Below are 20,828 nucleotides of genomic sequence, written 5' to 3'. Positions count from 1 at the left end.
CTTTTTCATCTTTATAAAGTTCTGAAAATAAAAGTTTATATTATCTTCCAAATTTACATTCATCTTTCAAAAATATTTAGTAAGCACCTCCTATGTCAGGTACTGTTCTAGATCCTGAGGATACAACTTTGGAAGAAATAAAGTCCCTATCCTCACAGAATTTACACTGGAGATGCAGGGAGGAGACAGGCAATAAATACATACATACATACAATGTACTGTCGTGGAGACAAACGCTCTGAAGAGAAATAACACAAGGTAAGGCAGTAAAATATAGAGGAGGAGGAATGAAGGGAAGGAAGGAGGGAGATAAGGCAGGGAGGAGAAGGAATGAATGAATAGAATCATTAGGGAAGGACTCTGATGAAGTGATATTTAAACATGGATCAGAATTTAAACAGGGATCAGAATGAAGTACAAGCAAGTTTTTTGGCTATCTGGACAAAGAAGAGCCCAGGCCAAGGGAACCCAACAGAAAAGGTCTGAGGTCGGCCCCTACTTGACACATGAGGAGTAAGAGTCCAGGGGAATGGAACACGTGAGTGTTCATGAATACTTGGATGTCTAATCTCTCACCTATATAAGGATTTAAAATTAACTGCTTCAAAGAACTGTGACAAAATAAATATCTCGATCATTCATAGTCATTGAATGTCTATGAAGTCATTCAAACCAATAATTTTAAAGGCATAAAAATAAAATTTTATCAATCTTGGAATATACTGTGTTAAGGATACAACTAATAATGCTCTTGAAAAGCATAGCGGTGACCATCTAAGAGGGTCATTCTCTTCTAACTGCAGCTGGGGAGGGAAGTACAGTCATGTTTGGGGATACGTTCTCAGAAATGCATCATTGGGCAATTTTGTCATCGTGTGAACATCAGAGTGTACTTACGCAAACCTAGATGGTATAACCTACTGCGTATCTAGGCTCTATGGTACTAATGTTATGGGGACCACTGTCATATACGCGATCCATCACTGAATGAAACGTCATTATGCAGCACATGACAACACACACACTAAACACTTAGAGAAGCCAAAACAATGCAGGAAATCAAGTGCTATAATAAAATCTACTAAAAGAACTGGATTTTCTCACATAATACTTTAAATAACATGAATCAAATCATCCCTAGATATAAAGGCTGTAGCTAATCCTCCTAACATACTAGTTTTTACTTTTTAATTCAGGACTTTCAAAATAGTAATGAGATAGTAAAGTAAAAAGCTAATACTCCAGTACAATATTTCAAAGAGAAGTTTGTTTTGCTCAGGTTTCTTGGAGGCTTTAGATATTCAGTGGAAGATAAGTGATGAAATTCAAGCTTCCATTTTCAGTGATCTTGAGAAGGAGGAGCTGGAGGTGGCAGTGGGAATTAAAAATTAAATTTAAATATGTTAACTCAGTAACTCTAGAACACGGATATACACCCACGTCTGTTCCTACCAAACTTCCACTTTATATTCAAGAGAAATATCTAATTTGCATCAAAGTCATGGTTCCATTATTCTGTATTTAGGATTACTCTTTAAAAATCCAAGTTCCATTGCAACAAATATAATATATACATTGAAAAATTCAATTGCTGTAATTTATTATACAGCTTCACTGAATTCAAATAAGGAGGCAAAAATATATTATTTGTACATAGTACAGTTATAGCAAAGGTTACTCTTTAAGAATTATTATATACCCACTTCATTCTACAAAATAAAATCACTACCACAAAATAAGCATATGTAAACACGACCCATCCATAAAGATCACACAAACCACTTCTTAACACTGTAAAAACTTATCACAATAGATGTAATTATAACACTAAAATCTATTCAGTCAGTTTCTTCATTCCCCTGTATTACCCTAAGGAATAGCAGCAATTCGTTCTTACCTTGAGAACAAGGTTCTCCAACTTTTTGGCCTCAGGATCCCTTTATGCTTTAAAAATCATAGAAAACTCCAAAGAGCTTTTATTTAAAAGGGTTATATCTACCAATACTTACCATATTGAGAATTAAAGCTGAGACAATTTTAAATTATTAATTTAGTTTAACAATAAATCCACTACACTTTAACATGACCCTTTTTTGGGGTAGGGAGTAATCAAAAGGAGGCATTTATTGGTACAAATAAATGAGAAGTCCAATGGTGGGGCTAACTTCAGGCATAGATGGATGTAGGAACTCAAATAATGTCACCAGCACCTTCTCTTTCCATTCTGCTTTCCCTTGAATTTGGTTCATTTTCAGGCAGGTCCTCTCACTATGGCAACAAAAATGGCCCCTTGAGCAGTTAGGCTTACTTTATTCTTCCAGCTAGGGAAACCAGAGAAAAGGGCCTGCCTGCCCTTCTCTCCCCCAGCAATACATTCATCCTTGAAAACAACTCATCCTCCCCAGCTTAGGCCATATCTCCACTGCAGGGCAGAGATGGGCAGAGATCCCTGACTAATAGCTTCACTTGAAACTAAACACGCTAATGTTTTATGAAAAAAGAATTATATTTCCACGACAAAATTAAAATTTAGAGAGAAGACTGACAATCATTCACATTTTTTGCAAATACCATCAAAGTCTGGCTTAAAAGGAGACAGACCAATTTCTGTATCTACTTTTACATTCAATCTGTTATGATACGTTTTGGTTGATATAGATGAAGAAAATCTGGCTTCACACATACATACAGTTGGAAAAGTGGAGACCTCACAGACCCCATGAAAGGGTCTCAGGAAACCCCAGAAGTCCTCACATCACACTTGAGAACCACTGCTTTACAAGTTATTTAGACAGTTATCTATTAAGTGTTTAATTCAAAGGCAAAGTCAATTTTCATACTCTCAAAGGTAAGACCTAATAGATTGTAAAACACTATACTGTTCACTGCAAAAAGCAGTAGCCTAAATGGCAAGTGAGCACAGCTGGGTGTGGTTATAGCATCATGCCACAGAACTCTCCCTTAAAAGAAAAGCAGGACTGTAGGTGAAATGCTGATATGGCAGCCTACAACAAAACTCCATATTTAGTCTATGTTTTACATTCCAATTCATAGTTGAGGAAGAGCTGAGTTCTCTGGGAAAGGGTTCTGGCTTCCAAAGGCCACCCCTTCAGTTACCAAAAGTGGATACATAGTCTACCAAGTTACAAAACAGATCTAAGGCACTTCCTCCCTTCAGTTACTAAGAGAGAGGAGAGGCTACCAGGGAACATCTTTCTCTCATAACCAAGAAGAGGTAGAATTATCCAAAAGGAATAGCACTAAGACTAGATATCTGAAAAACCTAATTCTGTCAGTCTACTGCATAAACTTGACTGAGTCAATTAAACTCTTACAACCTGTTTTCTAACATATTAAAAAAAAGAGAGAAAGACTCTGGCTAACGCTTTGTGGCTGTATATGGTATATATTTGCTTCTACGTCTCTTTCCAATTGCCCCCAAATTTCCTAAGACTGCTACCAAATCATGCTGAAAATTTTTCATTAAAAAGAGGAAAATGTTATGGATACTTCTCAGCTCACAAATCTCAGGACTAAGGAAACTAAGTTGCAGTTTCTTTATCTGAGAGAACAGCTGCTCTGCCAAATTAGAAATAATATCAAATATGACAGCATTTTATTAGCCTGCTAAACACTGTAACAAATGGATTACTAAACAAAGAAATAAAAGTTTAAAGTTATAAGACGCCTATACTCACTCCCCTTAGAATAGGCGTTAAAATCTAGTTACTATACTTTAAGTACTATTCTCTTTCAAACCTATGGTTGTCCTTTAAGCCAAACCGTCAGCCTTTCGTTGAAGCAGTCTGGTACAGCTAAGAAGCACTGGACTGAGCTTGAAAAACCCAAGGGTTTTCAGATTTCTAGACCAGTGTTAGCTTACTTTATTCATTAGTTATGTAATCCTAGGTTAGCATTTTACTGTTGCAGGCTTTTCAGCTTTCTCATTTTTAAAACAAAGGCACTGAACCATACGATCTGAAAAAGTGGGTCATTTTTAGGAATAAAATGCCATGCTTTCACCATCGTTACACTCCCTCCCCTCTTCCCATTTCCAGAAACTTTCAGTTAACTGAGCTTTAAAATCTTTTCCTCTAGGTCTTTTTCAAGAGCCATGGAATCCCCTTTTCTGAACACTGGAGCAAATTTTGAACTTTTAGAAAGGAAAAAGAATAACTAAATGTTACTAAGTAGAAACATTTTATATATTTCTCCTAAATTGCCAGGCATTAAGATCTGTACATATTTCTATGACTGTTAAAATGTTACTGTTGGTGCGCAGTCTTTCCCCATAGGGATTCTAGGTAACTGTGTCTACTTTTCCCCCAGAATCAATCACAAAGTATTAAGTAGTATCTACTAATTACCATTTTATGTGAGGGTGTCCTAAATCAGGGACACACCAACCAAAACTGACAAAAAACAACTCTGTTAAGGTCAAACCCAATTATGACAAATATAAAAGGTGTACTAACAAGTGCAAACACCTGTCACAGACACAAAAAAGATCAATAAAAACGTCTCCAGCACTTTGACAAGTCGTTGCTAGTTGTCTTTTCCTCCCATATCCTGAGGAGATGCTGCTGAGATGACCCTCATATATATTAAGTACATGTGTTCCAAGACTATTACCTCTCTCTTTCCACCTCCTGCTAAAGTCCAAATTCAGGCATTTTACAATTCACTCTTAAAACTAGAATAAAAACCTGCAAAACTGCTAACTAGTCTTCCGTGTCTCCAAAATACTACAATCTAATCAAATTTTTACATGCCATAGTATCCTCCTTAAAAAAAGATCTGATCACATTACTCCCCTACCTTAATCTTCCCCCGTATACTATACTCTAGTCCCCAAAACTGGCCTAACACTCCAGCACTGCAATAAAAACTCTCCTTACTCTGAAACCAACAAAGGCTAGCTAGATTAAAAAACCTCTTGCCCATAATGAATAGTCATAATTCCTCAAAGAATATAACTGTTCTTCCAATTTGGGTTATTTAATGTCATCAGAGGCTCCAAAACTTTAACACAATCCAATTTGACAAAGTGTGTGAAAAACTTCAAAGACTGGTAATTCCAAGTTTATAAAAACAGTTTTCAAAATGGGATCTATCTCTTTCACAGTCTGCCTGTATTATAACGAATTAACCTTTTTGAAAAGGTAAAATAAGTACTTAAGCTATCATTAAAGAAAATAAACATATAACAAGGGTCACAATAACAATTTCTTAAAAGCATGTCTCAAAAAGATCCTAAATTATAGGTTTCAAAGCACCTGTTTTTGCATTTAAAATTGTATTACAAAGAACAATAAATGATCTGCTAAACTGCATATTAATGCCTATATGTAGGATTTGTAATCATTCAAATATTTTTCATTTATAATAACTGACTTCATTTAAAATTTTTATAAATTTTTAGATGAACTTTTAAATTGCCAGTAAATAATGGAAAATTAATAATTAGAGAATGTAGGCATAGCAGCAGGAACAGCAAGATGCAGAAAGTTATAACACAAAGAAGTCAAAAACAGACCAGACTTATACTGACATACTAGCTCCTGTCTCTTTTTTTTAAATGGCTATTTGAAACAAGAAAACGAGGAACTACTTGCCACAACGCAGCACATGACATCATAAAACAAGTTTATCTGAACTACTGGATTTAAACAACCACCACCAAAAGAATGCCTGGCCCAGCTTTCAAACACGACGTCTTAATATTAAAAAGGCCTCCAAAAGCAGTATTACATGACATCTGGAAAATAATTCCTACTAATGACATTGGGGGCGGGGGGAGATACCCGATACCTAGGGGAAGAAGTACACTGCAGTTATTTATAAAGTAAAAAACAAAGAGGAAACAAACTAAATGACAAGAACACAGTTAGGTAAACTATGGTACAGTCAATAAAACTGGATTTCAGTCATTTTAAAAGTATAAAGACTATATACTAATATTAAAAGTGCTACGGTGGGAACTGTAAAGAGGATTTTTACTTTTCATTTCAAAGCCTACTGTTAAGTTTTCTTTCTTGTAACTATGTGTACGGACTATTTTAAGACAGTAAGCTAATTTTTTTCCTAGAAAGTAATGGTTACACCTTAAAGCACTATTAAAACAAATTGTAGTATATTCACATAATGTAATACTATGGAGCCACTGGCAAGAATAGGAATCTATTTAAGAATATACTCATACGGGAGGATATGGAGAGTATCTGTTACCTGAAACATCAGTTACAGTATCATATAAATAATATGATCCCATCTATATTTAAAAAATTACATACCTAAACACATAATACATGAATGTTTATTTTTATAGATATATGTTTATACATGGGACTTGGGAGGAGGTTAGAAGATTCACTCTGGGTTTATATTTTTATACTGCTTGAATTTTTATTAAAACAAGCATGTACTATTTTCAATTAAAAAGATAAAAATTTTGTTAAATTAACTAATCAGTACTAAAAAATAGTACAGGCATTATTATTATAACTACATAGCGTGCAAATGGCAATGGACTACTACTCAGCAATAAAAAGGAACAAACTACAGAAACACACAACAATATAGATAAAGAATAATATCAGGAGTAAAAAGGTCTCACTCAAAATAGTACATATTCTATGATTCCATTTATATAAAGTTCTATATGAGGCAAAATTAAAGTGGAAAAAATCAGAAAAGTGCTTGCTTCTAGGGGTAGGTGGGAGCATGGCAAGGTGAACTGTGAATGATCTCTTGCTTCACAGCACTGCTGCCAAGTTTTTGAGTTGCTGAGGAGATCTCTTTGTTCTTAAGTCCCACCTCCTGCTTTCATTACTTTGGGAGCTATCTTTCAGCACTGTTGCTTTGTTGCTCCTTCCGTTGTCTTTTGTAGGGTAACCACTCAATTCTCTGTGAAGGCTCGGAACGCTTCAGAGAAGTTTTGCTCGGCCCTCCTGTTCCATTCCTAGACTTTGTTAGTTGAAAGCTGGGGGTGCTTTGGCATATCCCTCCTAGTTCTCCTTCCCTGCTCCCAGAACCACTCCTGATTTTCAGTTGGTAAATGCTGAGTGGTTGTAGACCCAGCTGTTTTATGATATTGTTCTGTTGTCACTGTCCTCCACTGCTCGTGGTGAAAGATCAGCCACTTCAGTCTTTGTTCTCCTGTGTGTATCTTTTTTCTCCCTTTGACTACTGTTGTGTGCATATGTGTGAGGAAGACTGGCCAATCTTCCTCTTTTTGCTTGAGAAAGCTTGTTGCTGAGCTAACATCTGTGCCAGTCTTCCTCTACTTTATGTGGGCTGCCACCACAGCATGGCTTGACAAGCGGTGCTAGGTCCATGCCTGGGATCCAAACCTGTGAACTCCAGGCCGCCTAAGCAGAGCGCACAAACTTAACCACTATGCCACTGTACTAGCCCTTCCCAGTGACTACTTTTAAGATTCATTTGGTTAGCAGAGTATGATATGCTTAGGGCTGTGTATTTTATCCTGCTTGGTTTGGCCAGTTTGGATCTGTGTTTTGATGTCTCCCATCAGTTTTGGAAAAGTCCTTGGTCATACGTCTTCAAACATTTTTCTTGCCTCATTTTCTTTCCTCTTTTTCTGAAACTTCAGTTACTTGTATGCTAAATTGTTTGATATTGTCCTACAGATCTTGGATATTTCTCTAAAAATTACCTTTGCTCCTCTGCTTTTAGTTTGGATATTTTCTATTTTCAAGTTCACTGTTGTCTTTCTCTATACTATCTAGTCTGCTGCAGAATTCTTTATTTCTGATATTATAGTTTTCCCTTTGGCTTTTTTTTAATAGTTTTTGTGAATTAGCTGAAGTTCCTCATTTCTTTGTGCATGTTGTCCCCATGTTTCAATAAATTGTTTAATATTTTTATCATAGTTACTTTAAAGTTCCTGTCCAATAGTTCTATTATCTAGGCCATCGCTGGGTATGCTTCCATTGACTATTTCTTCTCATGTAGATCACATTTTCTTACTATTTTGTGTTCCTCGTTATTTGATCTCATGCTGAAAATTTTGTGTAAAAGAACACTGAGGTGGAGATTGAAGTAAATAAGACTTAGCTTCAGTAAAGGGCATGCCATTTCTTTTGTTAGGCCACTAGAGTGGAGGCTGGGTCAATTACTCTGTAACTGATCTGGTTCTGGGCTTTGTAACAACTTTAGTTTGATTCAGTTCACCACTGGCTTCAAATGTTTTGAGGGCAGTATCAGGATCATAGGGCCTAGAATCTGAGCAGTAACAAGATTCTGGATATCTGCCTGTGCTTCACTTCCAGGCTCCCAGCTTTTGGAACTGAAAGGAAGGTGTAAAACCAATAACTTAGATTCCACCTTAAAAAAGAGGACAGCAAATTAAACTCAAAGTAGAAAAAAAGGAAATATTAAAAAACATTGAAATAGAAAACAGGAAAAAATTAACAAAGTTAATAATTCTCTTGGAAAAGATGAATAAAATCAAGACACAATCAGCAAAATTGGTCAAGAAAATAAAAGAAAGGGCCAGCCCAGTGGTGTAGCAGTTAAGTTCGTGCACTCTGCTTCAGCTGCCTGGGGTTTGCTGGTTGGGATCCTGGGCGCAGACCCATGCATGGCTTATCAGGCCCTGCTGTGGCAGGCGCCCCACATGTAAAGTAGAGCAAGATGGGCACAGATGTTAGCTCAGGGCTAATCTTCCTCAAAAAAAAAGAAAGAAAGAAGGAAAGAAAGAAAACAATAAAATTACCAACATCAGGTCTAGTTTTTAAAAGGGGAGGGGGATCAGATCCCAGTCATTTATGAATAGTAGTGCAACAATGCAAACAACTTTTTGTCAATAAATTTGGCAGAATTTCAAGAGAAAAAATCCTTGAAAAACAAACTGCCAAAAGTGACACAAGAAGTAGTAGAATACCTAAATAGTCTTATAACTATTAAAAAGCTGATTTTCTAATAAAAAATCCATCTCACAATGAAAACTTCAGTCCCAGATGGCTTCATTAACGAAGTCTACCAAAACATCTTAAGGAAAAAAATACTAATCCTAAATAAATTTTTTCAGAAAAAAGACAGAATACTTTCCCACTAAGTTTTAATAAGACCAGCATAACATCAATTCCAAAACTAAACAAATACTAGAAAAGAAAAATACAGATAGCTCTCATAAGCAGAAGCAGAAATTCCTAAGAAACTATTAGCAAATCAAATACAGAAATACATATTAAAAGGAAAATACATCATGACAAAGCAGAGTTTTTCTCAGGAATGCACGGCTGGCTTAACATTCGAAAACCAATCCATGTAATACACAATATTAACAAAAAACGAGAGAAAACCCATATGATCATCTCGATAAATGCAGAAAAAGAATTTGATAAATTCAACACCTTTGCATGACAAAAACACTCAGCAAATTAAAAAAGCAAAAGAATTTCCTCAATCTGGTAAAAAGCCATTATAAAAACCTAGAGCTAACATCAGTTAATACTGAAACATTAAATGCCTTTCCCCTAAGACTGGGAATGGGACAAGATGTCTACTCTTACCACTTCAGTATAACCTGTACTGCAGTTCCTTAGCCAGTGTAATAAGAAAAAAAATGAAGGCATAAAATATCTGAAAAGTAAAACTGCCATTATTCACCAATGACATGATTGGTAGAAGAAATTCCAAAGACTCTACAAAACAACTACTAGAATAAGTGTACTTATTAGTAAAGTTGCAAAATACAAGTTCAATACACAAACATCAATTATATTTCTGTAAACTAACAATAAAAATTGGGAAAACAAATTTTACAAAGCTATTACAAAATATCATATATCCAAGGGAAAAAAAATCTAACAAAAGATTTACAAGACCTCCACACAGAAAATCACAAAGCACTGCCACAAGAAATTAAAGAAGACTTAAATAAATGGAATGGTATTACACATTCGTGGCCTGGAAGACTAAATATTATGAAGATGTTCTTTCTTCTAAAATTGATCTCTATTTCAGTACAACCCCTATCAACAATCACACAGGCTTTCTTGTAGAAAGTGACAGACTGATCCTCACTTTTATAGACAAACACAAAGAACCCAGCATAACCAAGACAATCTTTAAAAAGGACAAACTTGGAGGACTTAAATAACCTGATTTCAAGACTTACTATAAAGTTGGTTAGCTTTTAGACAGTGTGGTATAAGAATCAGAATAAACAAGTATCATTGGACCAAGACAGAGTCCAAAAATAGACTCACACACATACTGTCAATTGATTTTCAACCAAGATGCCAAATCATCTAAGGGAAAAAAATCTTTCTAACAAATATTTCTGAAAAAATTCATATCCTTATTAAAGGAAAAAAAAGAAGCCATTAGCCCTATCTCACTCCATACACACTTAAAAAAACATTCATTTGAGATGAATAATAGACCTAAACATAAAACCCAGAAGTAGAAAATTTCTAGAACACAGAACATCTTCATGATCTTGGGAGACACAAAGGTTTCTTGGACACAGAGAGCATTAACCACAAGAGAAAAATAAAGTGGACTTACTAAAAATTAAAAATTTCTGCTCGCAAAAAGCCATCATTATATATAAAAGCCACAGGGCAGGGGAAAAAAATATCTGCAGCACATACAGATTGTATATGCATAAAGAACTCCTACAAATCAACAATAAAAGCCCAACTTTAAAAATAGCATGACTTAGACACTCTACAAAAGATATGATAGTCAATAAGCACATGAAAAGGTCCTCAATAGCATCAGCCATCAGGAAAATGCAAACTAAAACCATAAAGAGAATTAAACTGTCAGTCCAAAAAAAAATAAGGTGACATTTCACACTCACTTTAAAGATCAAAAAAAACAAAACCCAACAATGCTAAATATTGCTGATGATGTGGAACAACTAGAACTCATACATCACATTACAGTTAGCAATGTGAAATGGTTTGACCACTTTAGAAACCTTTTGGCAGTTTCATATAATGTTTAACATACATCTACCCTATGAGGTAGCAAATACCCTCCTAGGTATTTACCCAAAAAAAAGAAAATATTTCCACAAAGACTTGAGTAAGTGAATTCACAGCAGCCATATTCATAAATGCCAAAGTTAGAAAATGGCTGCCTTCATTGGGGTGGAAAAGGAAAACCTTCTAGAAAGGGGCACAAGAAAACTTTCCAGAGAATGCTCTAGATCTTGTCTTATGTGATTACAAAGGTGTATATAACTGTCAAAACTTATCCAACTGATTTATTTTATGTTAATTATAAACTGACATGTACTAAGTGTATATACCATAGTACTATTTGTTCAGTTCAATACAGGATGATTAAATAAATTATGGTATATCCATTACATTAAAATACTATGCAGCCTTAAAAAAAAAGACAGCAAGTGGAATGACCTCTAATTATGATACCACTTATATAAAAAAGGAGAAAGAATACATAAACATATTTGCCTGTATGATGGTAAAATATCTCAGGAAGAATCACTGAGTAACGGATCTCAAATATACTTCATTATTTCATACACACACAAAATACATAAGATAATCCCAAGTTAAAAATAAACTTTTACCTATTTCGGAAGCTACTATTTGTAAACTGGAAAGGATTCTTCCACAGAAATAAAGTAGTGGGAGGGTAGTAAGTTTGGTAGGAAGGGTTTACCATCCACTCATTTCTCTCACTCACTCACTATTCTCTCAGACTAAGGGAAGCAGGAGGAAAAAGAAATTCCTAGAAACCTAGAAGCTCAAGCTTAAGTTAGTCATTCTCAATATGTACACACCAATCACTGGAATATCTTATTTTCCATTTTGCTCATAATACTACCCTTGTCTTTTGGTTTATGCACATAAAATAATTTTATTTGGGGGCGGGGGGGCCAGCCCCATGCTGTAGTAGTTAAGTTCAGTGTGCTCCACTTTGGCAGCCTGGGTTCAGATCCTGGGCGTGGACCTATGCCACATGTCAGCCATGCTATGGCAGTGGCCCATATAAAAAATAGAGGAAGACTGGCACAAATGTTAGCTCAGAGCTAATCTTCCTTCTAGCAAAAAAAGAAAAAAAGAGAAAGAAAAAGAGAAAGACTGGCAATGGATGTCAACTCAGGGCAAATCTTCCTCATAAAAAAAACGATCATAATTTTACTTGAGAAGTACTGTAAGCCAAAGATTAAGGAAGTAATAAAACATAGAAAATGCTAAATGCATCTTAACTACTTAGCACTCAGATGGAAAAGTCAAGTAAGGTTGCAGCAGTGGAATGCAGTAATGAAAGTCAACTACACAAAAGTTAAGCGGGTGAAGAAGGTAACAAAACATATTTCAGTCATTAATTAACTAGAGAAAAACTCTTCTACCTATATAATTCTTTTTTTATGCAGCTCCATGGATGCCAGCAATCTTCCACATAGCAGCATTCAACAATACTTTAATGAGCAAATGGTAATACTCTTTAGTGTCCTTCCCCCTAAAAAAATAATTTAAGCTTTACCTAATCTGAAGGTGCTATAAGGAAAACATAAAGAGAAATAGACCCAGAGATCAGTAAATCTTCAAACTGCTTACATATCTACTTCTTTCAAGTAGAATGTAAACAAATTAAGTAAGTAAACAAAATTCCAGGTAAAGTATGGTAGGTTTTATAGTTTTACACAAATGTCTCTTCCTTCTGCTTAGCTCATGTGTACACAAAGGAGAAACTTCAAATAATGCATTTAAAACTCAGGGATGTACCACACACAAGGCATGTATTGGGTGCTGTACAGAACAGGAAGACAGTTAAATCTTAAGAGTTGGAGCTTACTTTCAAGGACCTTAGACTCTAATAATGAAGCTAAAATAAGTAAGAAGTAACTACTAAAGAAGTGTGCAAGTGATGAATATCATAAATAATGCAAACTAGCACCAGGAAAGGAAAGTCATGGAGGGAGGGATCACTGCTTCTAACTGGATAGATCATAAATAGCTTTCTGGAAGAATCTGAATCACACTTGACCTTTGATTTCAACATATATAAATGAAATGGAGAAAGACAGTAGATCATAACACACAACAGGGCTCTGGAAGTGAAATGTCTTGTTTCAAATCCTGCCTCCATCATTTATTAGCTATGAATAAATGCATTACTTAATCTTCCTAAGACCCAGTTTCCTCATCTTTAAAACTGGGATAGCAGAACCTAGCTCACACAGAATGAATGCACAGGTGGCACACAGCAAGCAGTCAATGAGTATTACCTACTACTTAAAGTTGAAGAAAAAGGGACAGTATAAACAATGTGTCAGAGAATCAGAATGAAAAGTTCAGCTTTGCTGAAATTAAGACTCACGTAAAAAGTAGGAAGATATAAACTGGAAAGATAATTTGAAATAGATCATTAGAGTTCTGAAAGTCAAGTTAAAAAGTATGCAATTAATTATTTAGGAGTGCTGAAGGCTGACTTGGTGGTGTAGTGGTTAAGTCTGTGCACTCCACTTTGGAGGCCCGGGTTTGCAAGTTCAGATCCCAGGCGCAGACCTAGCACTGCTTGTCGGGCCACGTTGTGGTGGCCTCCCACATAAAATAGAGGAAGATTGGCACAGATGTTAGCTCAGGGTGAATCTTACTCACCAAAAAAAAAAAACACACACAAAAGGAGTGCTGAAGATTTTGATCTAACAATAGGATATAAACAGGTTGTTGAAGAACTGGAAGGGAAATTTGACAAGATAGGGAAGTTGGTTAGGAAACAAACTGCAATGGTTTAGGTAAGGAGTGTGTGGTCCCCTTACTGAGCAATGTCATTAGTAAGAATTATTAAAATAAAGAGACAGAACCTAACAATAACTGAATGGGGGGAAGGTATGAAGTGAGAAGTCAAAAAATAAAACATCAAGCCTGGATAATTTGGAGAAATGAAATGGAAATAAGTGAATTTGGAGAACACTTTGTTTTCAGAAACATAGTCTGAAGTTCAGATGAGATAACAAGGTGGATATACAGCTAGCAATTGGAGATAAGAACCTGAGGCTTTGAAGAGTGGTTAAGTCTGAACATACTTATGTGAAAAATAAATGCAGAGTAGAGGCACTCTTGGAAAAGCTCCACAATTCAATGCAAATGTGTATGTAGTATATGCAACATCCTAGTAAAGGAAGTCTTTAACCACACTTTCAAAGAATCTACAACACACATAAAAAAAGTTTTTTAAGAACCACTAGCACGAATTATAAGAGAAACCATCCATGGAAATGAATGTGAATGAGACAGACTGTCAGGAGTAGAAACGGCTGAGAAAAAAAGAAGTCATGGTAACAGAACTTAGAAAACACAATTAAAAGGCAAGAAAAAGAACTAAAGGAGATAGGACTGACTTAAGAAGAAAGAGAACCAAAGTACTAGGGATTTGAGACATGAGAAGTTTAAAACAAAAAAAAGGCATCAACAATGTCCAATGTTACACATGTAGGTCACAGAACATAACATTTATGTAAAGTTTTTACATTTAATCAACAAATTCATTGGTTACATTAAGGTAACCAATTCTGGTTGATTTTAAGTAGTAAGAAACTATATTGTAAGGCATTAAGAAGTAAACTGTTGGGCCAGCCAGGTGGCACAGCAGTTAAGTGCGCAGGTTCTGCTTTGGCAGCCCGGGGTTCACCAGTTCAGATCCTGGGTGCGGATATGCACTACTTAGCAAGCCATGCTGTGGCAGACGTCCCACACATAAAGTAGAGGAAGATGGGCACGGATGTTAGCTCAGGGCCAGTCTTCCTCAGCAAAAAGAGGAGGATTGGCAGCAGATGTTAGCTCAGGGCTAATCTTCCTCAAAAAAAAAAACGTAGTAAACTGCTGGAGGCAAATGAGTGAAAAAAATGCTGAGAATTTCAAGATTTACCATTGAAAGGAAAAGAAAGCTAGCGTGAGAATAACTAGAAGAAAAGCGTGATTTTATTTTTTGTTTTTTGATTCTATTGTTACTGCATTTTTCTTCCTTCAGGAATGGGAGACTGACTCTCTATGCTCAAAGGAGCCTGTAGAAAGAGAAAGATCAAAGGAAGAAAACAGGAGTAAAGTTCAGGAGTAAAAAGATCACCTTTCAGTTCTTCCTGCAAAACAGGAACAAAAATAAATTTTAATGTGGTTAGAAAGGGATAGTAACAAGCGTGATTGAAGGTGAAAAGACTATAAAGACGCCAAAGAGGTTTCTTAAACTCTAAAGCACTGATAACCATGATGCTTTAGAACTTTGCTCCTTTACAACAGCAGCCACTACTAAGAAAATGTAACAGTAAAAAAGTACATACAGTAATACGAAAGAATACACTGTACGGTACAGTAGTAAATTAGGAACATGGTTCCAAAGCCAAAAAGCTTGAGTTTAAATCACTGTTTAGTCACATGCTATACAGCTGGCTGTGACTCTGGGCAAGCACCGTAACTTCATGCTTCAGTGCCTCAGTGTCATCATTTGCAAAATGGAGGTAACAACGCTTCCCTCATAGAACTCAGAAGTAATACAAAACTTTTAGCAATGCATACAAATGTTAGGTGGTAGTGGCAGCAGCAGTGTTAGTGATAATAGTAACAGGAGCAATAGTAGCAGTGTAACCTCTTTGTGTTCAATCAACCAGTATTTAAAGGAGGGAAGAGCTACGGTCTTAAAAATGTGTCTCATTCAATCCTTTCAACTACGGAAGGAAACAAGTATAATCCTCCCTATTATACCAATAAGGAAAGGGGAGGTTTATTTGCCTAGATTACTCAGTTAATAAGTGGCAGAACTGAGATTTGAACACTGGTTTACGTGGACACAAAACTTGTTTCATTTACACTACACATGGAAAAGCACTGCATAGTAGCAGGAGCACAAAACCAGACATTCTGCTTTTTACTACTAAACTCACAAAATCTGGGCACATCATTAAGTCTACCTGCCTCTCAATCTGATTTTCTGAAAAACGAAGAGGTATGAGTAGATCCTGAAGTTTCCCTTCAGATGAAGCCCGTGATTTTATTAAATTACAACATTTACTGATGTGTAAACTCAGAAAAAGTTTTAAAACACAGGAGAAAATCTTTTCTGCTTAAAAAACAAATAGACAAAAATTAAACATCAAAAAAAAGCACTTAAATTTTTTCCAGGACTTCACATTATGAAAGAGAAATGAATGTTAGAGAAAAGACCAACATCTAATTTTATTATATTAGCAACTATGACTAAGCAAAGGTTGGAGAGAACAAAACATCAGTCTTAAGTATTTCAAGATGACAATTTTAACACCTACATTTTCAGTAATTTATGAAAAACTCAGAACCCTGAAATACCTACAGACCTTATAATCAAATATATAGATATACCAACTTTTATCTCACGCTGAAACTGCAACCAAACTGATTTTTTTTTTTAATGTCAATCTGAAAACTCCCCTGCCCTTAAACCCTTTACTGGCTTCCCTCTATCCTTCAATAACATCCAAAAACCTTAACATGACTCAACAAAGTCTTGTGAGACCTGGCTCTTTTCTCTGGAGCTATCCACCGCTATTCTTCCCCTAGCTCATTTTTCAATTTCTTTCAATTCCTCCAAGACACCTTTCTTTTTCATTTTAGGGCCTTCATACAATCTGTTCTCCAAAACCTAGAATGCTCTCACAGCTCTCCATTCCCATCCTTTTGCCCCAGCAAACTGATCTTCATCCGTCCAGGTTGAGAATAAACGTTACCCTGCCAGGAAAGCCTTTCCTGACCTCCTAGACATATCGTTTGACAGCATTCTGGACTTCATAACACTCATTAGTCCTGTAACTACTTGTTCAACATCTGTCTTCCCTGCTAAATGGTAAACAATGCTAGCCATTTTATGTCATTTCCTACCATCCCCAATATCCATCACAAGATAGTCATTTCATGTCGTTTCCTACCATCCCTAATATCTATCACACTGGTTAGCACCGAGTAGACTAGTGTTTAATAAACGTTTGCTACATTAACACATTCAAAATGTGGGCCAAGTTCAAAACCATGAGATGCTTTACTAGTACAAGTAGCTAAAAAGTTTTATACAAGTTTTGAGTAACATCTTACCCTTGGTCTTTCCAATGTTCCTCTCTCCAATAGCTGCTATTTGGCAATTATAGTTTTTAAGTAAAGCAAAAAACCCCTTTAGATAACAAACACATCTTAAAGTTTCATAAAACCAAGGTTAGAAGCCATAGATCTTAAATAACTGGTATTAGCTTTTTAAAAGTCATCAAGAATTCACCTGAACTGCAATTAAAGGGACAGAGACTTGGGTAAGGGCTCAATTTTTACCACAGTAACTAACGTACATTATAAAAGGACCAATCCCAATTCCTACTGCGGTCTAGACTCTACTAGTTGTGCCTTATTTATTCCAACAGGAACAAGTGCAATGCTACAGCTATCTATCTGATACCTGGAATACGCTTTATTAAAACTAAAGAAAAAACACACTAAGTAGCTATAAATAATCTTCTTCTAGGTTAGTGAAAAAAAGGAAATGGTAGCAAAGCTGATACGTAATTTGAAAACTGAAGGCTTAAAAAAAGGAATGCTATTTCAACTGAAAGCATTTTTTAAAGTTTTCTGTTCACCTAATACTTATTGAGTGCTCAGTACAAACTAGGCAGTGTTCAAAGATTTTCTTAATACATATTCGTTATTTTCTCCACTTTAGAGATGAGGAAATGAAGGGACTGAGTTAAATAACTTACCCAACATTTTACAGCTGGTAAGAAGCAGAGGCAGAATTCAAAGCCAGTCATTCTGGCTCCAGAGTTCTCCCTCTCAACCACTACACTAAACTGCAGCACACTCTCTCTCCAATCCACTGAAATACAGCTACCATCTGCACCGTCCCACTCCAGTGAAACTATTTTGCTAAGGTTGTCAATGACTTCTACCTTGCCAAACCTAAGCACCGTTTATCTGCCTCCATCTTTTCCATCCAATCTGCAGCATCCCATCAAGCTGATAGCTCATCTCTTTTGTCATAACATTTCTTTCTTTAGTGACGTAAATCCCAATTTTCTTCCTACATCCGGTCTGGGCCCTCTTCTCTTCCCTATCTACACATTCTTCCTAGAAAATGCCCCACAATTCCATGGCTTTAAATACAATCTGCATGACTCCAAATTTCTCTAGCCCTGGCCTAAGTTCTAGACTCATATACCCAACTATCTATTTGACACCTCACTTAGATGTGTAAGAAACATCTTATACTTAATGATCAAAACCACATACTCTTCTCTCCTCCCCCCAGTCTGTTCTCTCCCAGCCTTCACTACCATGACCTATCTAGTTGCTTTGGCTAACTTCTTAGTCATCATCCTTGACATTCCTTTCCTTCAGCTCCCACATCCAATCCATCAGCAAGTTCTATCAGATCTACTTAAAAAACCTACTTAATTCTGTCTTCACTATCACTCCAATGCAAATTATCTACATCTCTGCCTACATGCTCTCCAAAATGGTCTCCTTGCTTCCATTCTTGTCCCCTTAATCTCCACAAAGCAGGCAGAGTTAAAACAAAATCAAATCAGTCCTTGGCTGCTTTAAATCATCTAACATCTTCCCATTATATTTTAAATAAAATCCTAGCTCTTGACCACGGCCTAGAAGACCCTACATGACTTGGCCCCTGCCTACTTCTCCAACTTCATGTCCTTCCATTCTCTCCCCCAACACAACGTACAGCCACAACTGCCTTCTTTTTCTTCCTGAAACATAACCATGATCATTTCTGCTACAGGGCCTTTGCACTTGCTGTTCCTTCTGCAAGGAACATTGTTTCTCCAGACTTCCATACAGATAATTCCTTCTCCACAGGTGTTGCTCAAAGGTCACCTCCTCTGAGAGGTCTTCTGAAAATCACCTTTTTACATGATCCTCTGTTATTACAACTGTCATTGCTCTTATTATAATCTGAAGTTATCTTATTTACTTGTTTACTATTGTCTTGCCAACTCTGGAATTTAAAAGCTCTATCCCCCAAGTCTCCCACAGTATATAGGGGCCACTTCATAAATTCATTAAACGAGGGGATTTTCTCCATTGCATTTTAAGTTGTTTATTGTAAATCAACCAATTCTGATAAAGCGCTTGGCTTAAGATATATTTCGTATGTATTAAAAGAAAAATCCTTAAAACACTCCTTAATTTTTCGAATCAAAAACATTCCAGCACTCCGACACCTCCCCCGGCCCCCCTCGCCCCCCTCCCCCCACACACAGTCCATCTATACCATCCCACTTAAAACTGCTAAATATTCCATATGGATAGACTGCATTTTCTTTCTCCTCTCCAAGCCAACGAACGTGCAGGTAAGAAAAAGGAATTTTACTGGGTACCTTGGTACCTGTTACATCTTCAAATCAGTTAAGAAAGGTGCCGATGAGCCAGATAGCACATGGGAGACGTGGCCTTGCTTTCAGGGATTGTGTTTAGATAAAACGTGAGTGGCTTAGACCAGAACTGTCTTAATCTCTAGAATAAGAGCCATTCACTTTATTTAAAGAAACAAGGGAAAATAGTCTGCGGGCAAGAGGTTATGCTTGAATTCACTGAAAGAAAAGAAATCGACTTGGGGGCGCTCAGCAAATACAATGTAACAGAGAAAAGAGAGAGAGTGTGTGTGTAGGTTGGTGTCGGTCTACATATAACGGGATAACAGCAGCAGCAGACGTCGGTACAAGGACCAACTCAGAGAAAATAAAGGTCGGCTCAGGCTCTCAGGGGTATCCTGAACCCGGAGCGAGGATGGAAGAGCATGAGAAAACAGAGCCCTGGGACCTCCGCTCGCCGCTTCGGCCTTCACCGCAGGCACTCGGGGAAACTGCACAGATCCGTGCGTCCACCTACCGCCCACTCCCATCCCCTCAGGGAGCCCCCGGATACTCACATGGGCTCGAGAGTCTTGCTGAGCCAGGACTTGAGCGCCTCGAAGTTTTCAATGATCATTTTAGAAACCATCCACAGCGGCCCCGAGGCCCGTCACACTCCTCCGCCCGCCCAGGTTGCGGCCGCTACAGCCGCCGCTGCCCCCGCCCCCTCCTCCGCGCGCCGCCCGCGTGGGCCGCGGTGGGAGGCGCCGGTGGCGGGTTCCCGCGAGCCCGGATCCGCGAACAGCTCCGCGGGGACCGCCGCAGGCCGCGAGTCCACGGGGTGCCAGGAGCTTCCCCCTCCCCGGACCCCGGCCCGGACTGAGGCAGCAACGGTTTGCCCGGGCCCTCCCCCTTCCCTCTACCCCAGCGAATCTTCCTGGACCGGGAGCGCGACACGCGTCTAGACCCAGGCTTTCTCTCAGCCTCGGAACCAGGTGCTTGGTGGCAGCGCAGAAAAGGCAAAAGTGAAGAAAGCGAAGACGAAGGGCAGCTGAATGGAAACGATTCGGGGGGTCTTCCCGGCTCCCAGCACCCCCAAGAAGATGGCTGCCGATAAATCTCGCGAGAATTCATGAAGTCTCGCGGTGCCTCCCGGAGCCTTCTGGGAAGAGACGTAAGATCAGCGGAGGGCGCGCTGGGCAAGTGTGGTAGCTCGATTTTTGCGGAGTTCCATGGCTTGTGGGCCTTTGTGTACTTTTATGCTTTGGCCCTCGTAAGGAATAAAGACTTTCTTTTCTACAAGGAGAGAAGGACCGCTGACTTCAGAAACAGCGGGAGCCCAGCTCGTCCTCTGTTACAGACAGCCGTGGCGCGTCAGCTGGAACGAGCCTGCGGTCTGGAGCGCTCCCCGAGAGCGTCCATTCTGGTGTGGGCTCCAGGTGTGCTGCGCTGTGCTGCCTCCTCCGTTTACTCAGTGTCCTGCAATACCACATTCTGTGTG

At 37.8% G+C, this 20,828-nt stretch overlaps 1 protein-coding gene across 16 annotated transcripts in view; it reads right to left on the bottom strand.

Annotated features, from left to right (window-relative positions):
• RBM26 (RNA binding motif protein 26) overlaps positions 1 to 20,029 on the bottom strand; it is an 84,591-nt gene extending 64,562 nt beyond the window's left edge. For all 16 annotated transcript variants that reach the window (XM_046664287.1, XM_046664285.1, XM_046664288.1 and 13 more), the window contains exon 1: positions 19,906 to 20,029. In XM_046664287.1, coding sequence (XP_046520243.1) covers positions 19,906 to 19,976 — 71 coding nt within the window. In that variant the 5' untranslated portion in view covers positions 19,977 to 20,029. The remainder of the gene's footprint in view (positions 1 to 19,905) is intronic.
• Between the last annotated feature and the right edge of the window lie 799 nt (positions 20,030 to 20,828).

Source organism: Equus quagga, chromosome 6 (genome assembly GCF_021613505.1).
Source record: "Equus quagga isolate Etosha38 chromosome 6, UCLA_HA_Equagga_1.0, whole genome shotgun sequence".
In the NCBI taxonomy this organism is placed as follows: Eukaryota; Metazoa; Chordata; class Mammalia; order Perissodactyla; family Equidae; genus Equus; species Equus quagga.
Note: the sequence above shows the minus strand (reverse complement) of the source record. Positions and strands in the feature narration are given on the sequence as shown.